Source organism: Lynx canadensis, chromosome D3 (assembly GCF_007474595.2).
Source record: "Lynx canadensis isolate LIC74 chromosome D3, mLynCan4.pri.v2, whole genome shotgun sequence".
Classification (NCBI taxonomy): domain Eukaryota; kingdom Metazoa; phylum Chordata; class Mammalia; order Carnivora; family Felidae; genus Lynx; species Lynx canadensis.
In genome coordinates, this window is record NC_044314.2 from 54,189,307 (window position 1) to 54,212,903 (window position 23,597).

The 23,597-nt window shown below is 40.3% G+C and overlaps 1 protein-coding gene across 7 annotated transcripts in view; it reads right to left on the reverse strand.

Annotated features, from left to right (window-relative positions):
- The window catches only part of DLGAP1 (DLG associated protein 1), a 328,162-nt gene that overhangs the window by 190,619 nt on the left and 113,946 nt on the right, over positions 1-23,597 (reverse strand). For all 7 annotated transcript variants that reach the window (XM_032595388.1, XM_032595389.1, XM_032595387.1 and 4 more), the window contains exon 3: positions 6,154-6,331. In XM_032595388.1, coding sequence (XP_032451279.1) covers positions 6,154-6,331 — 178 coding nt within the window. The remainder of the gene's footprint in view (positions 1-6,153; positions 6,332-23,597) is intronic.

Consider the following 23,597-nt stretch of genomic DNA (forward strand, 5'->3'; position numbering starts at 1 on the left):
GGCTGAAGTCGGACGCTTAACCGACTGCGCCACCCAGGCACCCCATGTTTAGTGCATTTTAAAATACAGTTGACCCTTGAACAAACAACAGGGGGGTGGGGGTATTGACTCCTCACCTCTGCTCAGTTGAAATTCCACATATAACTTTTGACTCCACAAAAATGTAACTATTAATTGCCAGAATTTTTATTGATAACATAGTTTAGTTGATTAACACGTATTTTGTGTATGTATGATATGCTATACTTTCACAATAAAGTAAGTTAGAGAAAAAAATGTTAAGAAAATCTCATAAGGAAGAGAAAAGACAGTTAAAATACTGTACTGTCTTTATCGAAAAAAAATCCATGTATAAGTGGCCCATGGAATTCAAACCCATGTTGTTCAAGATCAGGTGTAGTGTGTTACAGTTTTGATGTATTTTGTGGTTATGTCTTTCTGCATGCTTTCATTTTCTGGAGGAATGTTATTCTTTTCCTTATTTTTCTTTCTTCTTACAGTGATTTTGAATGTGATTTACGGTGGGTAATTGTTCCTCGTTGTTTTTGGAAAATTAGTCTGACTTTGAGAGGGTGGGTACATTCAAGATATCCCCCTCAAATTCCCAGGACTTCCTCTTTTATTTTTTTAGCTTGGCGGTATTTCCTGATTCTTTTCCTCCCGTCCCCAACTTTTACCTTGGCATTTTCTTTTCTTCTTTGCTACCGTCTCTACCTTGTTCATATTTGATTCCACTCCCCTGTGTTTCTTCTCAGCCCTGGGCCCTGTGCTGGAAGGAAACACTGGTTGGTTGCTTTCCAGTGCACGTAGAGGCTCAGACTGCTCCGGTCGTTTTTGACCTAACTGCAGGCTCCTTGAATTCATCTGCCGTTAGAGGAGGCAAATCCCTTCCACTTTCAGCTGCTGTTCTCGAATAGGCGCCCTGAACTTTCCGGTGAATACCTGTTGCTTGTTTTATTTTGCTATCCTCGAGTCTGTCACACAAGTCATTGTTTCCCTCTATGCCTTCTTGTCTTATGGCTACTTGTGGTTTGTTCTCATCCACTTATATTTGGGGTTCATGGAATATCCTGTTATACCCAATTTTATTGTAAATGTTCTCCATGACTTTTGGGGTTTTTTTCTGCCTCGTTGCTCTGTCTGCTTTTATATGGAGACTCAGGGAAATTCGGACACTTAAGTCACTACCACTGTAAAATTGTATAGGATGATTATACCATAATTTATTCAACCACTCCATCGTGGATGATGATTCAGATATGTACTTGGAGACTGCTATGCCCAACACTCTTGTGCGTTTATCTTTATATACTGGTGCTTTTATTTTCTGTATTATAGAGTGCCAAAAGTGGGATTCTTGTGCCAAAAGGGATGTTTTATACTGTTGTAGATGTTCATCGACTTACTTTCTGTGGCAATGGTGGCAGTTCACTCCAGACAGCTCATTTCTCAGCATGGACACTGGAACTGGGTATTAATTAGCACTTTTTGCAACTCTTCTAGGTCAGAAATGATATTGTGCTTTTTCAGTTTGTCTTTATCAGCCTGCTAGTGTATTTAAGCATTTTTTCTTATATTTATCGGTCTTTGTATTTTTTCCCTCTAATTTGCTATTTCATAAGATTTGCCTTACGTTCTTTTAGGCTGTTTTTCTTTTCTTACTTATTGGTAAATATACTTTAGGCAACTGGAATATTCACCTGTTTTCTTGATACGTTTAAATATCCTCAGTTGCATTTTAACTTCATGATATCTTTTGTCACAGAATTTAGTTTTCAGTTAGAACAGATGTCAATCGTTTACTCTATGTTTTCTAGGATTCTTATTTTGTTAAAAGTTCTATCAGTCTTACCACAATATCAGACATGTATTTTATAAATTTTAATTTTTGTCATTTTGTGTTATTGTATACATTTGAGATCCATTTGGTTTTATTATATGGGAAGGAGTAGTTTAATGTTCTTTCTACTATGTCATGGGCAATTTGCTTGAATTCTCTAGAGCTCACTTTCGTCATCCGTAAAATGGGTATAATGATACCTATCTCCAGTGTATGCTTTAAGGATAAAAATAAAACATTTAAAATGCATATTATATTTCTAGGCACATCCACTATACATACACTATACATAAATAGTGGATGTTATTCTGTGAGATAGTGTAGTGGGAAGAATGAAACAAATTATACTAATTCTCTAAGACTAAATTTCATAAATTAAAAAATGATCGTTTTTATAGTTGATATGAAATTAATGAGAGAATATGAAAAGCTTCTAGTATATATCAGGTAAGCAATACATGATGACCGTTCCATTGTTATCATTTCCATGATTACTATTATTATTAGCAATATTGTTGCCATCAATACCCCAATACCAGCAGGCTTTGAAGAAACTTATCAGTTAGGAGTCAGGACACTTGGGTTTCTAGGTTCTGTTACCAACTATATTTATAGATACTTATTTCATCTGAGTTTTTATTTCTTGGTATATATACAATGAAGGGATGGCCTAGGTCACAAATCACAGCTAAATTGCTACGATTACTGCTGAACATAATAACTGTGTACTCACTTCTTTTTTTAAAGTTTATTTTATTTTGAGAGATAGAGCATGAGCAGGGGAGGGGCAGAGGGAGAGGGAGTGAGAGAGAATCCCAAGCAGGCTCTGTGCTGTCAGTGCGGAGCCTGATGTAGGGCTCAAACCCAGGAAATGGTGAGATCGTGGCCTGAGGTGAAAGCAAGAGTCAGACGCTCCACCAACTGAGCCACCCAGGCGCCCCTGTCTACTCACTTTTAAAACATGATGTAAAAATCCAACATATTGCCAGACAAAAGATGTCTGCAGGCTTCTGGTTTACCATTCCAGATGAAGATATTTGAGAATTGGACTTGAAGTGAATGAGGACATAAATTGAGCCAATTTGGAAATGACCTAGTTATTATACTAAATATTTTTTTTTCACATGTGACTTTTAAAAATTCTTTCTTCTCAAGCTTTACTTTAGAAAGCCCCATCTTATTAGATGGATATATAATTAAAAAAACATAGAAAGGGAATAAATATTTAAAAAGGTCAGTTTTTCTCTATCATGCAAGCACTATCTGTTTTTAGGGATATTTTACTTCTATCAGGTATGAATGGCAGAAACAAATGGCTTAATTATTCTAGACCAATATCTTCTCTTACAACATTTTAGTTTGATCTTTCCAGGAGCCTTTGATGACTAAAATGGCAGGTTTTAAAAGGGAATAGGATAGCATGCATTTAAATTCTATACTATTAGAGCTGCTACTAAAGATCTATAAGAGAGAACATCCCAACATCATAAAAGCTAACCACTTTTTGAAAAGTCTAGAATCTATATGGTAGTATTGCTTGGAAGAAGAAACTATTCTCCTTTGAATAATGACAGTGTTGGGACTGCAATAGAAAGTTTGAAATTATCCTTAAAGATACTGTGTTACTTGAAAATTGAATATGGAACTAGAAAAATGATGTAGCCTTAGGAATCCATTTAGGATGGCTATTCTTTCTGTATTTTACTCAAGGCTGAATGATTACACCACCGAATTGCAGAGCTTGACCCGCCGTAGCATCGGGGCCCACATGCGTTTCTTCAGTGATTTGTTGATATTTTACTAGGTTGTCACTAGGAAGGGATATTGTCTCAGGAAGGTCCGATCTGTGGCACAGGGACCCAAGTCAGGCAGCTGCATAGACGCAATGTCCTGATGGGGCAAAGTAGCATGTTTCTCCTGTCTTGAACATTGAAAATTTAAACATTTAAAGTTATGAAAGCAGTGAATGGGTATAAGCATTTTTCGACAATTTTTAAAATATTTATTTATTTTTGAGAGAAAGAGACAGAGCACGGGTGCGGGAGGGGCAGAGAGAGAGGGAGACACAGATCTGAAGCAGGCTCCAGGCTCTGAGCTGACAGCAGAGAGCCTGACATGGGACTTGAACCCACAAACTGCAAGATCATGACCTGAGCCGCAGTCGGCCACTCAACCAACTAAACCACCCAGGCACCCCCAAAATTTTTAAAAAAATCCATCGATGTATTCTACATGTATGACAGCTGGATTTATAGACTATTTTACATTTCTGGAAGGCTATGTGACCATGAGGCTGTCCGGAATAAAGATAAGCTTAAAGAAATTTAAAATATTATATTGCTTAGTGTGAAAAAAGTAAAGACAGACAAGTCAAAATTTCACCAAATGAGGCACCAACTAATTTCCCTGAGCGTTGGGATGAGTGTCATTGGACAGCATTAACTAACACACATTGGCATGCATGTTCTTGGAGCCTTCTCTAAAGTAAGCAAATGTACAGTAGGCAGCAGATATTGGAGTCCCCAAGGCTAGCTTTCCCTGTTCCCACTCTGCCCTGCTCTCAGAACCTTGCTATGGTCCCTGCCTTTGTTGAATATGAATTTTCTTATATCAAAGTTCTGATCATATCTCTTGCTGCTTAAAAGCTGAAGTTTTAATTAATTTTTAATCAATCCCATTCCTAATAAATGAGGTCCAGTCCTCTGGAGCTGGCATGCAAGGCCATGTGTTAAAAAAAATATCTCCAGGGGCGCCTGGGTGGCGCAGTCGGTTGAGCGTCCGACTTCAGCCAGGTCACGATCTCGTGGTCCGTGGGTTCGAGCCCCGCGTCAGGCTCTGGGCTGATGGCTCAGAGCCTGGAGCCTGTTTCCGATTCTGTGTCTCCCTCTCTCTCTGCCCCTCCCCCGTTCATGCTCTGTCTCTCTCTGTCCCCCAAAAAAATAAACGTTGAGAAGAAAAAAAAAAATCTCCAGGGCAAAATTCAGGACAGACTTCCCATTGCTGCCTCTACAAGTATTCTGAGCTCCACCAAAACTAGAACACTCACTATTCCTTGAATTAGGGAAGCATTTTTCAAAGTCCAGATCAAATACTACTTTATTAGAATCCCTTGGAATATTTGTTAAAATGCATATTCCTAGACTGCATGCCTGGAAGCTCTCTCTTTAGAATCTTTGTTTTTAGCACATTTTTCTCCTTAGCTTCAGGATCTTGTTGACAATTTTGTGACCACAAAGTCTCATTTGACATCTGGTTTCTTCCATCTCTTACAGAGTGTTTTATAAAATAACATTCTGGAAATATAAAGCAGTTAGCAGAGGGACCCAGTAAAGGAGCCTCTTACACTTGCCCTACCTCCCTCAGAGTATTTTGTAGTGTTCAAGTAAATAATAACCGTGATAGCACTTTTATCGTCTTTGTATGTTCTCTTACAAGCTCTTGGCGGGAATGGATTTTGTACTGTTAATCACTGAATAACTTGTATAATCTGGTCCAGTGTTCTGCTCAATAAATATTAGCTGGATTGATAGTATGGCAGTTATTTTTGTGATAGAAATTTAACTTCAGAGGTCCTAGGCATCATTTACAAAACATCCTTCTTTTTGTGCTCCCACAGGAAGGCGTCCCTAGCGGCAACTTCTGCTCCCCTGGTGGCTCCGAAAGCTGCAGGGTCCGGTCTTCAAAGAGCCCCAGGTTCTCTCTGCCCCCTGATCTTAGGTAGCCCAGTCCTCTCCCACTCTCTGAAACTTTGATGGGAGGGACTGGATATTTTGGATCTAGCATTAAGATGCCTGAGTCTTCATCCCTAGTCCTGATACCAGTTCTTAGAAGTGACTTTTGTCTCATTACCAAGATACAGTATTCACCTGGGACCCCGTTGAGATAAGTAGACTGTATCTCATTTCCTGTCCTCAGGCTGCTGTCTATCAAGACTTGCTCAACGCTTGTACTTTTGTGATTAGACGCTGCCTTGGTTTTGCCAGTGATGTCTATGCTGTCCTTCTGTCCTTCAAGAGTCTTTTCAACCTTATCCATCAACTCCTTAAGGGCACATTTGCTGGTACTGACTGCTGATGAATTTCCAAGGACTCGCTCCAATGTCCTTTATCCCTCTGCAGAGGACCCCTTCTCTGCTGGTAGACTGCTGATACCAGGTGCTTGCCTTAGGTGAATACGTGTAGCATTTAGATTAGGCCTCCCACCTGACCCCTCAGTGGTTTACTCTGCGAGTGGCCATCTCCTCGCTTCATGCCCTCTGTTTCCACTAATTCTTATGTAGTTCATGGCCCATGGCCCATGGCCACAGTGCTCACCTGGCTGATGGTGCTCATGGCTCGCATGTAGCTCTCGTTCCTAGAGCGGAACTTTGGTGATGTGAGCAGGCCGGCAGGGTCAAGGCTGTCCAGGCTTCGATTGATGGAGACTTCACTTACTGCCCTCAGGTAACTGTGACTCCGGATCTGGAGTTTGGGGGAGTGTTCATTGGAAATCCTAAAAGAGAAAAAAGGAAAGGGCATCTTTAGTAGAAATGTAAGTAGTAATAAGACATGGTCGCTCTATCATTGATGTACCACCCTAAATACTGGGATGAACAATACAGATGGCTTCCTATGATTACTAGACTCTCCCATGGTGTCCCAGAAGGAAAAACTTTTTACCAGAAATCATTAAGGTTTCGTAACATCTCATGATGTGAGCAATTCAAATTCTCTTCAGCCTATGAAATAATTTCCCCATCTACATCCCAGGGCGGGGGCGGGGGGAGATAATAGTTCTGACTTCCCTGCCCCAGAATCCTGTCCTGGTAGTCTGTAGGCCTTTTCTTCTTTTTAAAATTCTTTTTAAAGTTTATTTATTTACTTTGAGAGAGAGAGAGAGAGAGAGAGAGAGAGAGAGAGAGCAGGGGAGGGGCAGAGAGAGAGAAGCCCAAGCAGGCTCTGCACAGAGACTGATGCGGGGCTCAGTGTTGCGACCGTGAGATCATGACCTGAACTGAAATCAAAGGAAGGACGCTTAGCTGATTGAGCCCCCCAGGCACCCCTGTAAGCTTTTTCTTTTACCCATTTCCTTTCTGTGCCCATATTTTTGTTTTTGGACTTTCTAGTAACAGTAAGTGGGTATACATCTATTTCAGTATCTCTACCAATCTTTCTGTCATCTGCTTGTCTATCTAATCTTTGTCTCATTTAGTTGAGATTGAACTTAGTGAACAAAAGTTAAATTTTAGCCGTTAACAATGTGCACATCTTTAAATCTTGATATGTAAAGAAAGTCTTTACACACTGTACTCTTTGTATTTTTTTCACGATGCATTTTAAAATTATAGAAGTAGAAGATGCTCATTGCCAAGCTATACAGGAGTATATAAAACAGAAGGTGGGTCTTCCTCTCCACCCCTGTTTCTGCTTCAGAATTCTACACCCTTAAAAGAACTACCCATAGCAGTCTGGTGTATATCCTTCCTGCTTTTCTATTCATATACAAACAATTCATTTTTAGTAATTTTTAAAGCTTGCTTTCACATGGAGTTCAGGGTGATTTTTCTTTCATTATTAAATTTCTTTTCTTTTTGCTGAAACATTGCTTGCAGTTTAAAATTAAAGTTGATAAGAAAGATGTATGCCCAATGCCATTGCTGTTATTTATCATCATCCCGGAGATTATAACCAATGAAATTAGAAAATAAAAAGATATAAGGAATATAAATGTGGTGAACTGAGAGATAAGCTTTGATTATTCATGGATTGTATAATTAATTATCTGGAAGATAAAAAAAATCAACTGGCAAACTATTAGAACGCATTCTGCCCACAGACGGTAAAGATATTCTCCACATTCCAAATGTCCTCTTGGCAATGCATGAGATTGCACTCATTCTTGAAGTTTGTATTAATTTTGTATTAATTTAATGTAATTACTTAAGTATAATAGTCAAAAAAGATGGACTCAGTAATACTAAAACCTGGGAGCAGCTACTTTTTGCAATTGCATTGGAAAGGGGACCAAGTTAAAATAGATTTAGAATAGGGGCGCCTGGGTGGCTCCGTCAGTTGAACGTCCGACTTCGGCTCAGGTCATGATCTTGCCGTTCCTGAGTTCGGCCCTGCATCGGGTTGTGTGTTGACAGCTCTGAGCCTGGAGCCTGCTTCAGATTCTTTGTCTCTCCCTCTCTCTCTGCCCCTTCCCCGCTCATGCATGCTCTCTCTCTCTTTTTCAAAAATAAATAAACATTAAAAAAATAGATCCAGAATTTAACATCAAAAGCAAACCTCCTACATTATTACCACAAAAGGGAAACTGTTCTAAAAATGGATGTTCTCGATGGATCCTACAAGTAGCTGTCAAACATGAACTATTTGCTCTGCCAGCTCAAGCAAATATTTGCCATGTGTTAATGTGCTATTATGGTGATTCACAATGGGCCACTTTATAAATGCTCATGCCCCAAATCCCAACCAACCAACATACCAACTGAAGAATTCCTTTTCCCCTTAAGGTCTCTTCTAGGAAAAGAGAGACTTAGCTAGAAGCATTTATAGCCAAAAGTTCACTTCCCCTTAGAACTTGAGAATTAGATGGTAAACGTGTTTCTTTGGCTCTTTTGCAACCCGACCCAGGGCATGGATATTGCCAACATAAATGACGGTGCTGTTCCAAATGGTTATCAGGGCAGCGGGGCGCCTGGGTGGCGCAGTCGGTTAAGCGTCCGACTTCAGCCAGGTCACGATCTCGCAGTCCGTGAGTTCGAGCCCCGCGTCAGGCTCTGGGCTGATGGCTCAGAGCCTGGAGCCTGTTTCCGATTCTGTGTCTCCCTCTCTCTCTGCCCCTCCCCAGTTCATGCTCTGTCTCTCTCTGTCCCAAAAATAAAATAAACGTTGAAAAAAAAATTAAAAAAAAAATGGTTATCAGGGCAGCAATTCCGGGGGGGCGGGGGGGGGGGTGACTTTCATAAATGGTGTATATTCACAAGACGAAGTGAAAGTCCAGTGTTTTGAAAAATGAGTGTCTGCTGGCTGAGATGGGGAAATGAGGCATCATTGCAACAATCATTCACCCAGGTCACTTGTCATGAAATAAGGCATAATTCCCAAATTTCAAAGTGAAAAATCATTCAGAAAGGATTGAAGAGTTCTACTTTGGTGAGTCATTTCTGATAAAACAGCACACACTTTCATCAGACGCTAACTGTAAGGAAATGAACTCTTTCCTCTTGTCCACTGAGCGGAGCCCACAGCTGTCAATATAAAGGGTAAAAGTATGGACATGTGCTGCTGATGCGGAAACGCTCACTGGAGGAGCACCGGAAAATAGTGCCTTTATTCCTATATTTCACCTCAAGAGAAAGGTGGCTTGCTAAGAAGAAAGGGCGTGTGCGTATTCAGAAATATTCGTTCTCGTGTTAGATGGATTATTTTTCAATGTTGGCCTATTCAAACGACGTCTGTCTTTTTCCACTTTCCTCCCTAAATGGCTTGTGCTAAGTTAACGTTTCGTGGCTTATCAGCACTGAGATGCGGGCCTGGCTGAGTCCCATTCATTATCATGTCCTTTAAGAGCACTCAAAGATAGGAGACCCTTTCCTGGCTGTGGGGCAGCTACATAAACAAGGTTGGCCTAGTGTGTCAGTAAGGTGGCTATAGAGAAAGATGAAATAATACTCAGGCTGCAAGATTTTAAAACAGTGTCCCCAAGGTGAATATGATCAACTTTGGAATACAGTACTAAAAGTATAACTTCATCAGACGAATAAACCCTGGGGATGTGACGTGCAGCATAGTGACCATAGTTAAAAGTAGTGTGCCGTGTACTTGAAATTGGCTAAGAGAGTAGATCTTTTTTTCATTTAATATTTATTTTTGAGAGAGAGAGAGAGAGAGAGAGAGAGAGAGAGAGAGAGAGAGAAGGGCAGAGAGAGAGGGAGACACAGCACCTGAAGCAGGCTCCAGGCTCTGAGCTGTCAGCACAGAGCCCGATGTGGGGCTCAAACCCACGAGCCGTGAGATCATGATCTGAGATGAAGTCGGACGCTTAACCAACTGAGCCACCCAGGCGCCCCGAGTAGATTTAAAAAAAAAGAAAAATTTAAATTGAGATATAAAAGTGACGTATTAGTTTCAGATGTAGAACCTAATGAGTGATTGACTATTTGTAAAGATCGCTAAATGATCACCCTAATAAGTCTAGTTAACATTCATCACCACACAGTTACAGAATTCTTTGCATGTGATGAGCACTTTTAAGATGTACTCTCAACACTTTCAAATACACAGTACAGGATTGTTAACAAAAGTGTCCACGCTGTACATCACATCCGCAGGACTTCTTTGCTTCACAACTGGAAGTTTGTACCTTTCGACCCCCTTCACCCATTTCTCCTACCCCCAACACTCGCCTTTGGCAACCACTAATCTGTTCTTGGTATTTATAAGCTCATTTGTTTGTTTGTTTGTTTAGTCTGCACATAAGTGAGATCACAAGGTATTTGAGAGTAGATCTTAAGCGGTCTCACCTTCCGCTCCTGGCAACTACCATTCCACTTTACGTCTCTGAGTTTGGCCACCCTCGGCATCTCACACAAGTGAAATTGTATAGTATTTGCCTGGCTTGTTTGACTTAGCATCATGTCTTCAAGGTTCATCCCAGGCTGCCGCACGTGTCAGAACTTCCTTTAAGGCCGAAGAATAATCCACTGTGTGTTTATACTACATTTTTGTTTATCCATTCATCTATTGACAGACACTTGGGTTGCTTCAGCCTTTTGCTTTTGTGAATAAAGCTGCTGGGAACACGGGTGTACAAATGTCTGTTTGAGCCCCTGCTTCCAGTTTTTTTTGAGGATATACCCAGAAGTAAAAATCTCTCTTTAACGAAGTAATTAAGCTTTCCTATTTCATCGCTTGGCAATTAAACTCCCAACAAATTTGGGGGCCAACATAATAGAACTTTTTTTTTCTTCCTTGAAAGACATTTTATCGATCATTTAAGGTAAGTTTTAAGCACAGCAAGTGCTTATGGTAGTATTTCAGACACTATGATTCCTGTGGTTGAAAAGAGACAAATGATACTTACTCGGCGGAAAGTATAGGAAATATGTGAGTATCATTTCATTGCTCCAGTAATTGCAAAAACAGTAATGTAATTAAAACTTGATATAGCATGACGGAGAATAAATTGCATCGAAATAATTAAGGCATCTGAAAAAGTAATTCTGTAAGTAGTTAGAGATTGCAGAAAGACTGTTGGCAATCATGTCAGTTTACAAATCAGTGACAAAAGAAATAATGTCATCACTAGGAAAGCTGTGATGACAATTGAAATGTACTAGTTAGTAAAAAGCCCATGATGATAATGCTTAGGAGGAGGTGGAAATAGTGACCGAGATGCTGCTTGGAGCTAAATACAGAGTGTTTCCTTCAACTTAAAAAGTGTCAGAGCAGAGCAGATGTACTTACATAGATACAAGTTGACATTGACAAATTGGAGGAGTTAAAACTTATGTGAAAGTATTTTGATAGATTTTTCAAAGTGTTTCATATTCTGATTTCACTTTAGGAAGAACAAAAAGCCACTAAAGACAGACTCTTAAATAATTCTTACAGTGTTGGTTTTCTTCTAACCTCCGTTGTCAAATGCTTCGTGTCTCTACTCACTACTGGCGTGCCAAAAGGTCACGAAAAACACATCCCTTCCGTGCAGTCTTCAGTTGTCTTGAACACAGCTGCTGTCTATCCCTGCTAAGCCTTCTCTTCTCCGGGTGACGTGCCCCCCTTTATCTCGTTCTCTTATGTCAAGGCTTCCAGGCTGTCCATTACCTTGATGACTTGTCTCTGAAGTCAGTCCAATTTGTTATTTCCTCTTTGACAACAAAGTACCCAAAGCCAAACTTAAACTTCCAAATGTGGGCTGACAAGTACAGAATACAGAATGGCTATTGTCCTTTCTTCGAGAGAAGATCCTCCTGGGATATGGCCTGAGGAAGCTCTAGATTGTTTGGGCTATAATCACGCTCTTAGCTTCTGGTAAGCTCTCTTTGGACACCTTTTAGATCTTTATAGCAAATGATGTTAAATCGTTCTAATTTTTGACACTTTAGTTCCGATTAAATTGAAATCGAAGGCTAATCCTGTCATCCCCATGCAATATGCAATAAATCAACTATTCTTGCCAGTTATGTATATGTGATAACAGAAGCAAACATAGCAATACCCCAAATCAGTGAGTCTTACAAGGTCCCATGCATTTAAGAGCTTCACCTACAATGTCTTATCTGTCACACCAATATTATGGATTATTATAGCAATTACGAAACATTGTTATTTTCTATCTTACAAATGAGGAAACTGAGGCTGATAAGTTTGTAAACTCAGAATCTAAAGCTAAGTCTGCCTGATTTCTATATTCTTAACCATCTCGTACCTTTCCCATAATTATGCCATTTATTTCCTTACCCAATTACTTGTAAAGTTATTGACTGGGGTTTGGTGAGTCAGTGATCTTCTGAGTTGACTCAGTCCATCAATAATATAGTTTTTGCTGTAAAGCTGTTTCACATATGCCTCTATCACCCAGCCTGTGCTTCCCTGATTTTAACTTTTTCATGCAACATTTTGTGATCTACTGTTTTATTTATTATTATTATTATTATTTTTTAATGTTTATTTTTGAGGGGGGGGAGGGGCTGAGAGAGAGGGAGACAGAATCTGAAGCAGGCTCCAGGCTCTGAGCTGTTAGCACAGAGCCCTACGCAGGGCTTGAACCCATGAACCATGAGATCATGACCTGAGCTGAAGTCGGACGCTTACCTGACTGAGCCACCCAGGCGCCCCAAGTGATCTACTATTTTAAATACTATCCTAAATGCAATTACATTCCTCTCATGTGCCTGGCTCAACCATTTCAAAGAGGGAAATATAGGTAGTTCTATACGTGCCTTGTTAGTAAATCTATGGTAGTTCCCCATTTGCTAAATCATCACAAACCGTCTATGTAAAAATTCCTCCTGGAATTTTCATAAGGATTCACATTAGATTAACTATTTGCAATTTTTGGAATCTTGTCTTTCGAAAACTGAGATAACATTTACTTTTTTGCTAGTACTTTTCCCATGTTCCTAAAATATTACCAGGAGAGGTTCTACAATTATATCCAAGTTTTTTCAGATGGAAACAAAATCTTCATGGTTTTCCAAGGTTTCTTATTTGTGGCAGTTACCTGGTTGTGGTATACATAAGAAATATGGCCAACTACATAAGCCCAACCTAGAACCAAAAAGGTGACATACGATGGCGTTCAAAATAGTGATTCAACAATTCTACACATTATGCGATGCTCACCACAATAAGTTGGTTACCATCTGCCACCGTATGATGTCATCACAATATTGATTACTATCTTTTCTATGCTTTACTTCTCATCCCCATGACTTATTTATTTTGTAACTGGGGGCTTGTGCCTCTTACGTGGCTTCGCTTCTATTTTGCTCATCCCCTGGCCCTTTGGCAACCAGCGGTTTGTTCTCTGTATTTATGAGTCTAAGACAGAACACTGTTAAACAATGATGACTTTACTCCAGCCAAACACCAAAGAAAAAACTGTGGTACCACGTCTACCATTCCAGCAAGGGCCGAGTGGAATCTTAGACCCTCTACCCTCATGGGGTAGTAAGGAGGTATTGTAACGTTCTCACCAAGGTGGTATCAGAAAAGGGCGAGTAGGGAGCTGAGACTTTTATCCCCATGAGCAATCCCTTCCCATGTGGTACCAGTGGGGAGCACATGGGGAAACTGGCCTTCTATTCCCACACAGTAGTAATGAGGCATCCCTGTCCCCGCATGCAGAGGTAGTTTCAGAAGAGGCTAGTGGGGAGTCGGATCTTTCATCGTTGTCCAGCAGTAACAAAACTGACTCCAGTGTGGCATCAGTGGAGATCATGTGGGGAGTCCAGAACTCCCACCCATACCCAACAGTGATGAGGAGCACCCACCCATTTTAGGTGTCAATAGCATTTAAGTGGGGAACTTGGACTTGTATATCTAACTGGCAGCGATGAGGTGGTGCTCCCAATTGTCTTGCTGGAATGATATATAGAGAGTTAAAGTTTACTTATTTTGAGAGAGAAAGCATCAATTGAGGAGGGGCAGAAAGAGAGGGAGTGAGAGAGAATCCCAAGCAGGCTCTGCACTGACAGATGTGGGGCTTGAACCCACGAACTGTGAGATCATGATCTGAGCCCAAGCTGGACGCTGAACCGACTGAGTCGTCCAGGCGCCCCTGGAGTGGTATTTTAAAAACCACCTAAAACAGAAGGTTTAAATAACATCCATAGTCTACTAACAATACAAAAATGCCCAGGTTTCAACTCTCATACTAAGAGCCAGGAAGATCTAAAACTGAATGAAAAATGACAATCAATAGATGCCAATACTGAGATGGCAGAGATGTTAAATTATCTGGGGAAAAAACCCCCAAAACTTCAAAGTAGTTAGGATAACAAAGCTTTGAAGAGCAATCATTAACACACTCGAAACGAATTAAAAAAAAACACACCAGCTTCAGCCAATAACCTCAGCAAACAAAGAGAAGATATAAAGAAGAGCCAAGTAGAAATTTTAGAACTGAAAAATACAATAACCAAAATACAAAGCTTAGTAGAGGGGGTCAATGGCCAAGTTGAGGAGAAAGAGAAAGAAGCAGCCAACTGGATGATAGAACATTAGAAATCACCCAGTATGAAAAACAGAGAGAGAGAGAGAAAAAAAGTAGGGCTTCGTGGACCTGTGGGACTATAATAAAAGATGATCATTCAAAATTGGAGTCTGGGAAGGAGAGGAGAAAGAGGGTGGGGCTGAAAAAAGCATTCAAAGAAATCACGGCTGAAAATGTCCTCAGTTTGTCAAGAGACATAAACCTATGGATTCAAGAAGGTGAGTGAATCTTAAACAGACTAACTCTGGAGAAATCCATGGCAAGGGACATTATAACTAAACATCTAAATACTTCAGACAAAGTAAAATCTGCAAAGTAGCCAGAGGGTGTTTATCTATAGGGAAAAACCAATTTGAATGACACAAATTTCTCTTCAGAAACCATGGAGGTGAAAAAGAGGTGTTATTTTTTTTAAGGGCTGAAGGCAAAGAACTGCCAGCCTAGAATTCTATGTGCCGTGAAATTATCCTTCAGGAATAAAGGGGGGGGGGGGGATAAAGAAATTTTTAGACCAAGGAAAACTAGAATTTGTTGCCAGCATATCTACCTGAAAGAATGCCTAAGGGCCATTCTTTCTTCATTTAAAAAAATTTTCCTAATGTTTACTTACTTTTGAGAGAGGGAGAGAGAGAGAGAGAGAGAGAGAGAGAGAAGGGCAGAGAGAGAGAGAGACACAGAATCTGAAGCAGGCTCCAGGCTCTGAGCTGTCAGCACAGAGCCCGACGTGGGGCTCAAACTCACGAACTATGAGATTGTGATCTGAGCCAAAGTCAGAGGCTTAACCAACTGAGTCACCCAGGGTCCCCAGGGCTGCTCTTTAAACAGAAAGGAAATAATCAGTGAAGGAGACTTGAAGCATCAGGAAGGAAGAAAGGACATGGTAAACACAAACATTGGTAAATAGAATAGGCATTCTCCTTCCCTTGAGTTTTCTAAATTATGTTTGATGGTTTAAGCCAAGATTATAACATTGTTTGGTAGGGTTCCAAATGTTTACAGATATGGGGCGCCTGGGTGGCTCAGTCCCTGCTTGTGTTCTGTCTCTGTCTCTCATAAATGAATAAACATTAAAAAAATTTTTTAATTAAAAAATGTATAGAAAATATTTAAGGTAGTGATGTTATAAATAGGAGATAGTAAACAGGTACAAAGGGAAGTAGGTTTCTATAGTTTACTCAAACTGGTAAAATGATATCATTAAGTTGTGATAAGTTATAATTCCTAAAGCTACCACTAAAAAACTATACCAAAAAGACATACTCAAAAACACTACAGAAGTCTAAAAAATATTCGAGTTTCCATTCTTATGGGAAATAGCGGAAAACAAAATCAGAGAAACAAACAAATAAAAAACCCCAGAACAAACAGAAAACAAAAAATCCAATGGAAGACTTAAACCTTAAGATAATAATTACATTAAATATATGGTCTAAATGCATTAGTTAAAAGACAGAGGTTTGCAGACTGTATTAAAAAACATGACCCAACTATACTCTGTCTCTGAGAAACTCACTTCAAATATAATGATGTAAACAAGTTGAAAAGAAAAGGATAGAAAAAAATGTATCATGGAAACATCAATCAAAGGAAAATAGGAGTGGCTCTATTAATATCAGATGAAGAAATGTTATCAGTAAAGTTTATTGGTAAAGAAAAAGACTAGAGACAGAGAGGGCCATTACATAATTAAATAATTAAAGAACCAATCCAGGAAGAAGACACAGGAATCTTATGTATGTATACACCAAACGATAAAGCTGCAAAAAAATTCCATATTTTTGTGGACATAGACAAGATTATTCTAAAGTCTACATGGAAAGTCAAAGGAACTAGAATAACCAAATTAATTTTGAGGAATAAAACAGGATTCGCTCTACTCAATTTGTATCTGTCTATTTTCACTCTACTCAACTGAAAGATTTTCTATGTAACTTCAGTAATCAAGATGGTGTGGCATTGGTGGGAGGAATAAACACACAGATCAATGGAACAGAGTGGAAAATCTAGAAATAAACCCACGCAAACATGTCCAGCTGATTATTGCAATTATAGTAGTATTTTTTAAGGAAATATTTAAGAATGTTTATTTATTTTGAGAGAGACAGAGTGCCTATGTGCATGTGCATGTGACCAGGTGGGGGGCAGAGAGAGAGAGAGAGAGGGAGAGAGAATCCCAAGCAGACTCAGTGCAGCCAGCACAGAGTTCCTCGCAGACCTTGATCCCACTATTCGTGAGCTTGTGACCTGGACTGAAATCAAGAGTCAGATGAATAGCATTTTTTGTAATAGCAATTTAATGGAGGAAAGATATCCTTTTCAACAAATGGTACTGGGGTAACTGGACATCTATAGGCAAAAACCAAACTAAACCAAACTTTACGTCTCACACTTTATAAAAAATTAACCCAAAATGGATCATGGTCTTAAATACAAAACATGGAAAAAACAGGGAAAATCTTCAGGATTCTGAGCTGGGCAAAGTGTTCTTAGATTTGACACTAAAAGAATGATCCATCAAAGGAAACTTTGATAAATTGGATGTAATGAAAATTAAAAACTTTGGCTCTTTGAAAGACTCTATGAAGAAGATGAAAAGACAAGCTAGAGACAAGAAGATTAAAAAAAAAAGCACATATCTTATGAAGGACTTGTAGGTGCTGTAAACAAAGTACTCTCAAAATACAACAGACAAAAAAAAAAAAAATCTAATTAGAAAATGGGCAAAAGACCTGAAGAGACATTTCACAAATAAGCACATGAAAAGATGTTGAACATCATTAACCATTAGGGAAACACAAATAAAATCCACAATGAGATAGCACTACATACCTATCAGAATGGCTAAACCACAAAACTAATGACAACAAATGTTGATAGGATTTAGAGAAACAGAAACACTCATACACTGCTGGTGAGAATGTAAAATGGTGCGGCCACTCTAAAAAATGTTACCATTTCTTTAAACATGAAACACACAACTCTTACGTGACCCAGCAGTTGTATTCCTGGGAATTTATTTTAGAGAAATGAAGGCTGTGTTCACCCAAAAACTTTTATAAGAATGTTGTAGCAGCTTTATTCATCATAGTGTCCAATTGGAAACAATCTGGATGTCTATCAGCGGGTAAATGGTTAAGTGAAGTGTGGTACATCCACACCATGGAACGCTACTCGGCAACAGTCTAGAAGGATCTCCGAGAGAATTATGCTAAATGAAAAAAGTGATTTCCAAAAGGTTACATACTAAATGATTCTACTTATAGAACGTTCCTGAAATGACAAATTCATAGAGATGGAGAAGAGATTAGTGGGTACCTGGGGTGAAGGAAGAAGTAGGGGTGGGAGGGAAGTGGAGGTGACTATGAAAAGGCAACATGAGGGCTATTTGTGGTGATGGAAAGCTTTTGTATCTTGGCTATGTCAGTATCTTGCTTGTGATGTTACACCATAGTTTTGTAAGAAGTTACCATTGGGAGGAGACTGGTTAAAAGGTATATGCGATCTCTCTGTATTCTTTTTACAACTACATGTGAACCTATAATTAAATCAAAATAAAAATCTGATAAAAAAGAATTCCACCCTGGGACGCCTGGGTGGCTCGGTCAGTTAAGTGTCTGCCTTCTGCTCAGGTCTTGATCTCACGGTTTGAGTTCGATGGGGCCCTGTGCTGACAAGGAGGAGCCTACTTCAGATCCTCTGTCTGCCTCCCTCTCCGCACCTCCCCTGCTCTCGCTCTCTCTGTCAAAAATAAATAAACATTAAAAAAATAATAATTCCACCTTCAGACAATGAATGGGTTAGAAAGAAACTGGGTAGAGAGAAACTAAACAATGTGGTCCCTCACCGAGTCCAAAGCTGGATGTTAGAACTGAGTTCTTACCTAAGAGGAAGCAGAGCCAATTTAATCTCCAAGTTTCAAAACTTCTGCTGCGATGAACCAGAAGTTTTTGCACTAAGCAAAAAATGCACACTTTAAGAACGTACTCGTGGGTGTGGGCTCAAGGACCCGTGTAGGCACCGCTGTGTTTGAAGCCCCCTGTATATTCCATGTCCCTGCCCTATGGGTCAGCACTATTGTCACTGGGGAGGAAGGAAGACAGACAGGAGCCAAGGAAGGTGGTGGGGTTCCTGTTGGGCTCATGCTGTTCTCTGATTGCAGCATTCTTTTTCTCTGTTTCTCTAGGAAGCAAAGGTAGTTTATAATAACAACACTCCTCTCCTGAATATTGCCCCCTGCTTTTCCAACACATCAGTGGCTACTATAGTTCCACGTAGCCACTCAATGCTTTAATTAAGGCATAAAAATACTGGAAGCGATGGTAGGAGAAAGCATTTAAAATACAACTTTGATGTGCCACAAAGCACACATGAATGCACATTCATTGGCTGTGTGTTGCATCAGCTTTAGCTGTAGAAATGCACTAGTTTTGAAACTTACATTTAGAGAAAATAACTACTTATTCATTCAAAAAAGGGGGGGGGTAGGTTTTCCAGGAAATGGGAAGAATCGTTACCTTAACAGAATTCTGAACGGAAAGTATAATTGCCCATGATGTAAGGTAGAAACATTTCAAAGCATTTGTGAGCAAAATGGAAACATGCCTACAGGTCCATTATCACCAGAATCAAATAGTATTCAAATGACCACAGGTACTCTGATTAAATCAATTAGGTGCAAAGTAATGATTAGGACTGTTGGCAGTCAAAAGCTTTACCAGAAATGTGCTTGGATGTTGAAAATATGACTTCTACCCACTTTTATTACCTAGGCACTGTGGTGAATTATAGTAATCTCTCATGCTTTGAGTGAGAGGGAATGGAAAGCTAATATTTACCCTATTGGGGATGGTTTAACTTTTCCATAGAGAAGCACTGAACATTCATTTACTAACACCTAAAAAGGGATAAAAGCTTTCTAGTCAAAATGTATTGAGGTAGCAATATAATAGATTACACATATTCTGCTGTGAAAAATCCCAAGATTCCAATAAGTAATGTGCATGAAACAGGAAGGAAGAAAAAAAAAAAAAGACATTTCTATGACAGAAAAAAAAAAAAAAACAAACCAGGAAGGACGGAGCTAAGGGATTAAACAAAATAAACAAAGCTACCCTTTCAGAGGCTGCTGCCCAGACAGCTCAGACTGGCCTCATTTCCTTCCCTCTCCTAACCCCTGGGGGCCCTTCCTCTTCTCTGGGTCTTTATTAATTGGCCTTTGTCTTTCCTCTAATGAAAAAGGCACTCATGCTCTGCCCTACTCTTTCCTGAACCGGATGGTCTAAATGAAGGGAAGAACAAGTCTAGTGTTTCCACGGAGACGAGCCCAGACCCTGAGAAGGGTCAGTCCTGGAGAACGCCTGCAGGGGGCGGTCGACACTGAGGAATGAACAGAAGGCTCTGGCTTTCCAGAACTTTGCGCACCTCCTGTAGCAGAGGCATGATGCAAATCTTCAGGCTAGCTACTTTTAAGGACAAGATAATTAGCTCAGATCAAGCTGTTAAATGTTTGCCATTGGGGACTTGAATCAAATGATGTCAGAGGTCTGGATTGATGTGGCCATCTTTTCTAAGGTTCTCTTACTACAGGGGAGGAATTGAGGTTCAGAAGAGCTTTGAGGTATAGCTAGTGAGCGGAAGAGCTAACCACTATTGACCTCTATTAACAGCCTCCCAGGGGGCGCTTTGTGAAATTCTGGTGGCCTCTGTCTGTGTTGATATACAAGATAAATATCTAATGCTAAAAGAACATTCTTCCCTTCTGGTTAGCATTTTTAGGATTTAAGCTGAAAGTGGTGAAGAAGCTCCTTAGGGAAAAACAAACACAAATTTGAAATAAGATAGAATTGTGAATATATTGCAAGATCCATTTTATAACAACCATAGGCTCTCATGTTAATAACAGTTAATAAACTTTTTTTTTTTTTTTTTTTTGGTCTCAGTTGTATCTGCCTATTGTCTTTAAGTGTATTTAGGAACAAGGAGTCCCCCCCCCCCCAACCAGGTGAATTACACAATCATGTGATCATTTGGGGAATTTTATTTTATTATAATTTTCACACCCTCCTCTGTTTCTGAGCTCCACCCCAGAACAATTAAATTAGGCTCTCAGGGTATTTTTAAGTTTTAAAATTTACTTTTATTTATTTATTTATTTATTTATTTATTTATTTATTTATTTTTAAATTTTTTTTTCCAACGTTTATTTATTTTTGGGACAGAGAGAGACAGAGCATGAACGGGCGAGGGGCAGAGAGAGAGGGAGACACAGAATCGGAAGCAGGCTCCAGGCTCTGAGCCATCAGCCCAGAGCCCCACGCGGGGCTCGAACTCACAGACCGCGAGATCGTGACCTGGCTGAAGTCGGACGCTTAACCGACTGCGCCACCCAGGCGCCCCTACTTTTATTTATTTTGAAAGAGAGAGAGAGGGAGGGAAAGAGGGAGGGAGAGAGAGATAGAGAGAGAATGTGCTGGGGAGGGGCAGAGAGGAAGGGAAGCAGGTTCCACACCCAGGGCAGAGCCTCACAAGGGGTTCCATCCCACGAACCCTGAGATCATGGCCTGAGCCGAGATCAAGGGTCCAACGCTTACCCAACTGAACCACCCAGGCATCCCTCAGGGTATTTTTAAAAGGAAGCTACTCAAAAGTTTGTCCCAGGACCAGCAGTGTGGGCATCACCTGGGAGCTTGTTAGAAATTCTGACTCTCAGGTCCCATTTGGGCCTATGGACGAGCATCTGCATTTTAACAGGATTTCCAGGTGATTCTTAGGTACATTACAGGTTGAAAGGAACCACTGGGAGCCCTCTATAACTCCTATATCAACTGGCAGAGGACTTCCCTTCTTCATTCTTTGCATTGAATTAGGCTCCCGGTCCTTACCTGGGTGTTCCGGCCAAAAATGAACTTCAGCATCTCCCATTTAAAGAAAGGGAACATTATTACTTGTGCTTTAAGACAAGGCTGAAAGAATAATTCCTGGAGTGAAGGAATTCTTAATGAATTCCCTGTGTATTCCTAGATGGGACGTTTTTATGTGAAAGGGCACAGAGATGATATATATTATACAAGGAAGGTTTGAAAGTTCTAATACAAAACTCATGGGAGCTGGCAAAAAAAAAAAAAAATTCTAAGTGGGCTTCATTCCCAGTGCTTGACTTACTCACTGGTATTGAGTTAGGAGATTGTGAAACTGTGGCTGATAACAATGGAGATTTATATATTTGGTCATCATCCCCATTTCTGGCAGAGCTTTTAAAACCCTCGGAATTTCATTAGTGCTGAGAGCAACAAAGGTGTCATTTGTCATTTTAATGAGGCGACTTTTGGACCCTACCTATGAAGGGGGGCTTGTTGCCAGGACAACCAACCTTGTGATGGGGGATGGGGGGTGGGTTGGAACTTTCAGTTTCACCTCCTGATCTCCAGGGAGGAGGGAGGGGCTGGAGGTTGAATCAATCACTAATGGTCAATGATTTGATCAATCACCACAACCTTGATGAGCAGTTGATGATGTAATCAACGATAGCATAAATGTTGGCATGCTTAAAAGAGTAAACTTGAGCCTATGTGCTGAACCCTCCATTCAAAACCCAGAGAACTGGGTTTGGAGAACTTCTGAGTCAGTAAGCACAGGGAGATGCTGTGAGGGTGGTGTGCCTGGAAAAGGAGTGGGAGCTCCACCCCTTCCCACACACTTTGCTCCCTTCCCTCCAGATCTTCCTGAGTTCTGTCCTTTTATAAGGACCTACACCAGTGATTTGGGAAATACCATAAAATGCTTGAGTTCTGTGAGCCTCTCTAGCAAATTAATTGAGCCCAAGGAAGGAAGGGGTCATTGGAACCTCTAATCTATAGCTGGTTGATCAGAAGCACAGATGACAACCTGGACTTGGGACCTGTGTCTGGAGGGGGTGGCGAGGGTGTGTGGGGGGGCGTGGTGAGTGGGAGGAGTCTGCCAGGACTGATCCCTTAACCTATGGGATCTGTTATTATGACTGAGTAGATAGCATCAGAGTTGAGTTGAATGATAGGACACCCTGCTGGGTTCAGAGAATTGCTTGTTGGTGTGGAGAAACCTCCCCCTCACACACTGGGATTGGGTCCAGGAACCCCAGACGGCACACTAAATAGGCATGTGAACTCTGTCAGTTCCCCAAATATGAGAACACTTGGTAGTAAACTAGTATTCTCAGAGACCTTATCTTCTCATTGTTTTACTCCTTCATCAAGTATAAAACTGTGTTTGTATTCAGCAGGTGCCTAACTATCCTTGACAACAATAATAGTACCTAAATACTCACTGAGTACCCACTATATACCAAGTATTGTCTTAGATCAAGATATTTTCCTAATTAGCTAAAAGAGGTCATTGATATTGCTGTCAATGCAAGGGTGTAAGTAGAGGAACATTTTCTTTAATGTTTATTTATTTTTGGAGAGAGAGAGAGAGAGAGAGAGAGAGAGAGAGAGAGAGAGAGAACAAGTTGGGGAGGGGCAGAGAGAGAGGAGGAGAGAAATCCCAAGCAGGCTCTGTGCTGTCAGTGCAGAACCCTATGTGGGACTTGAACTCACGAACCGTGAGATCATGACCCGAGCTGAAACCTAGAGTCGGACGTTTAGCCAAGTGAACCACCCAGGCGCCCAAGGACATCTTTGATTAAGCTGTTTCGATGACTCTATTCCACACATAACATTGTATGTCCCTTTACTTCACATAGTGCCAGGGAGTTATCAATTCTGGGGACAAATGACTTGCTGAATTATAGTGCTATTAAGCTTAAGGATTTCAGAATTTGTGGAACTAAGCTCGTGTTTGTTTATTCCACGTTAAGAAAATTGATAACGTAAATGTTGACATGCTTAAAAAGAATAAACTTTAGCAGTGTTTTGACGCATCCTTTATTCAAGTTATAGCATGTTAGCCCTGGAGACTTGAGAAATTATGTGTCCAGAAGTTTCCAAATGGTAGATTGGGACCTTCCAGAACTATTCAAATCTTCACTTGCCAGTTTTTCTGGCAGGCTGCCTCTGCCAGGCCCCTGATTCGGGGG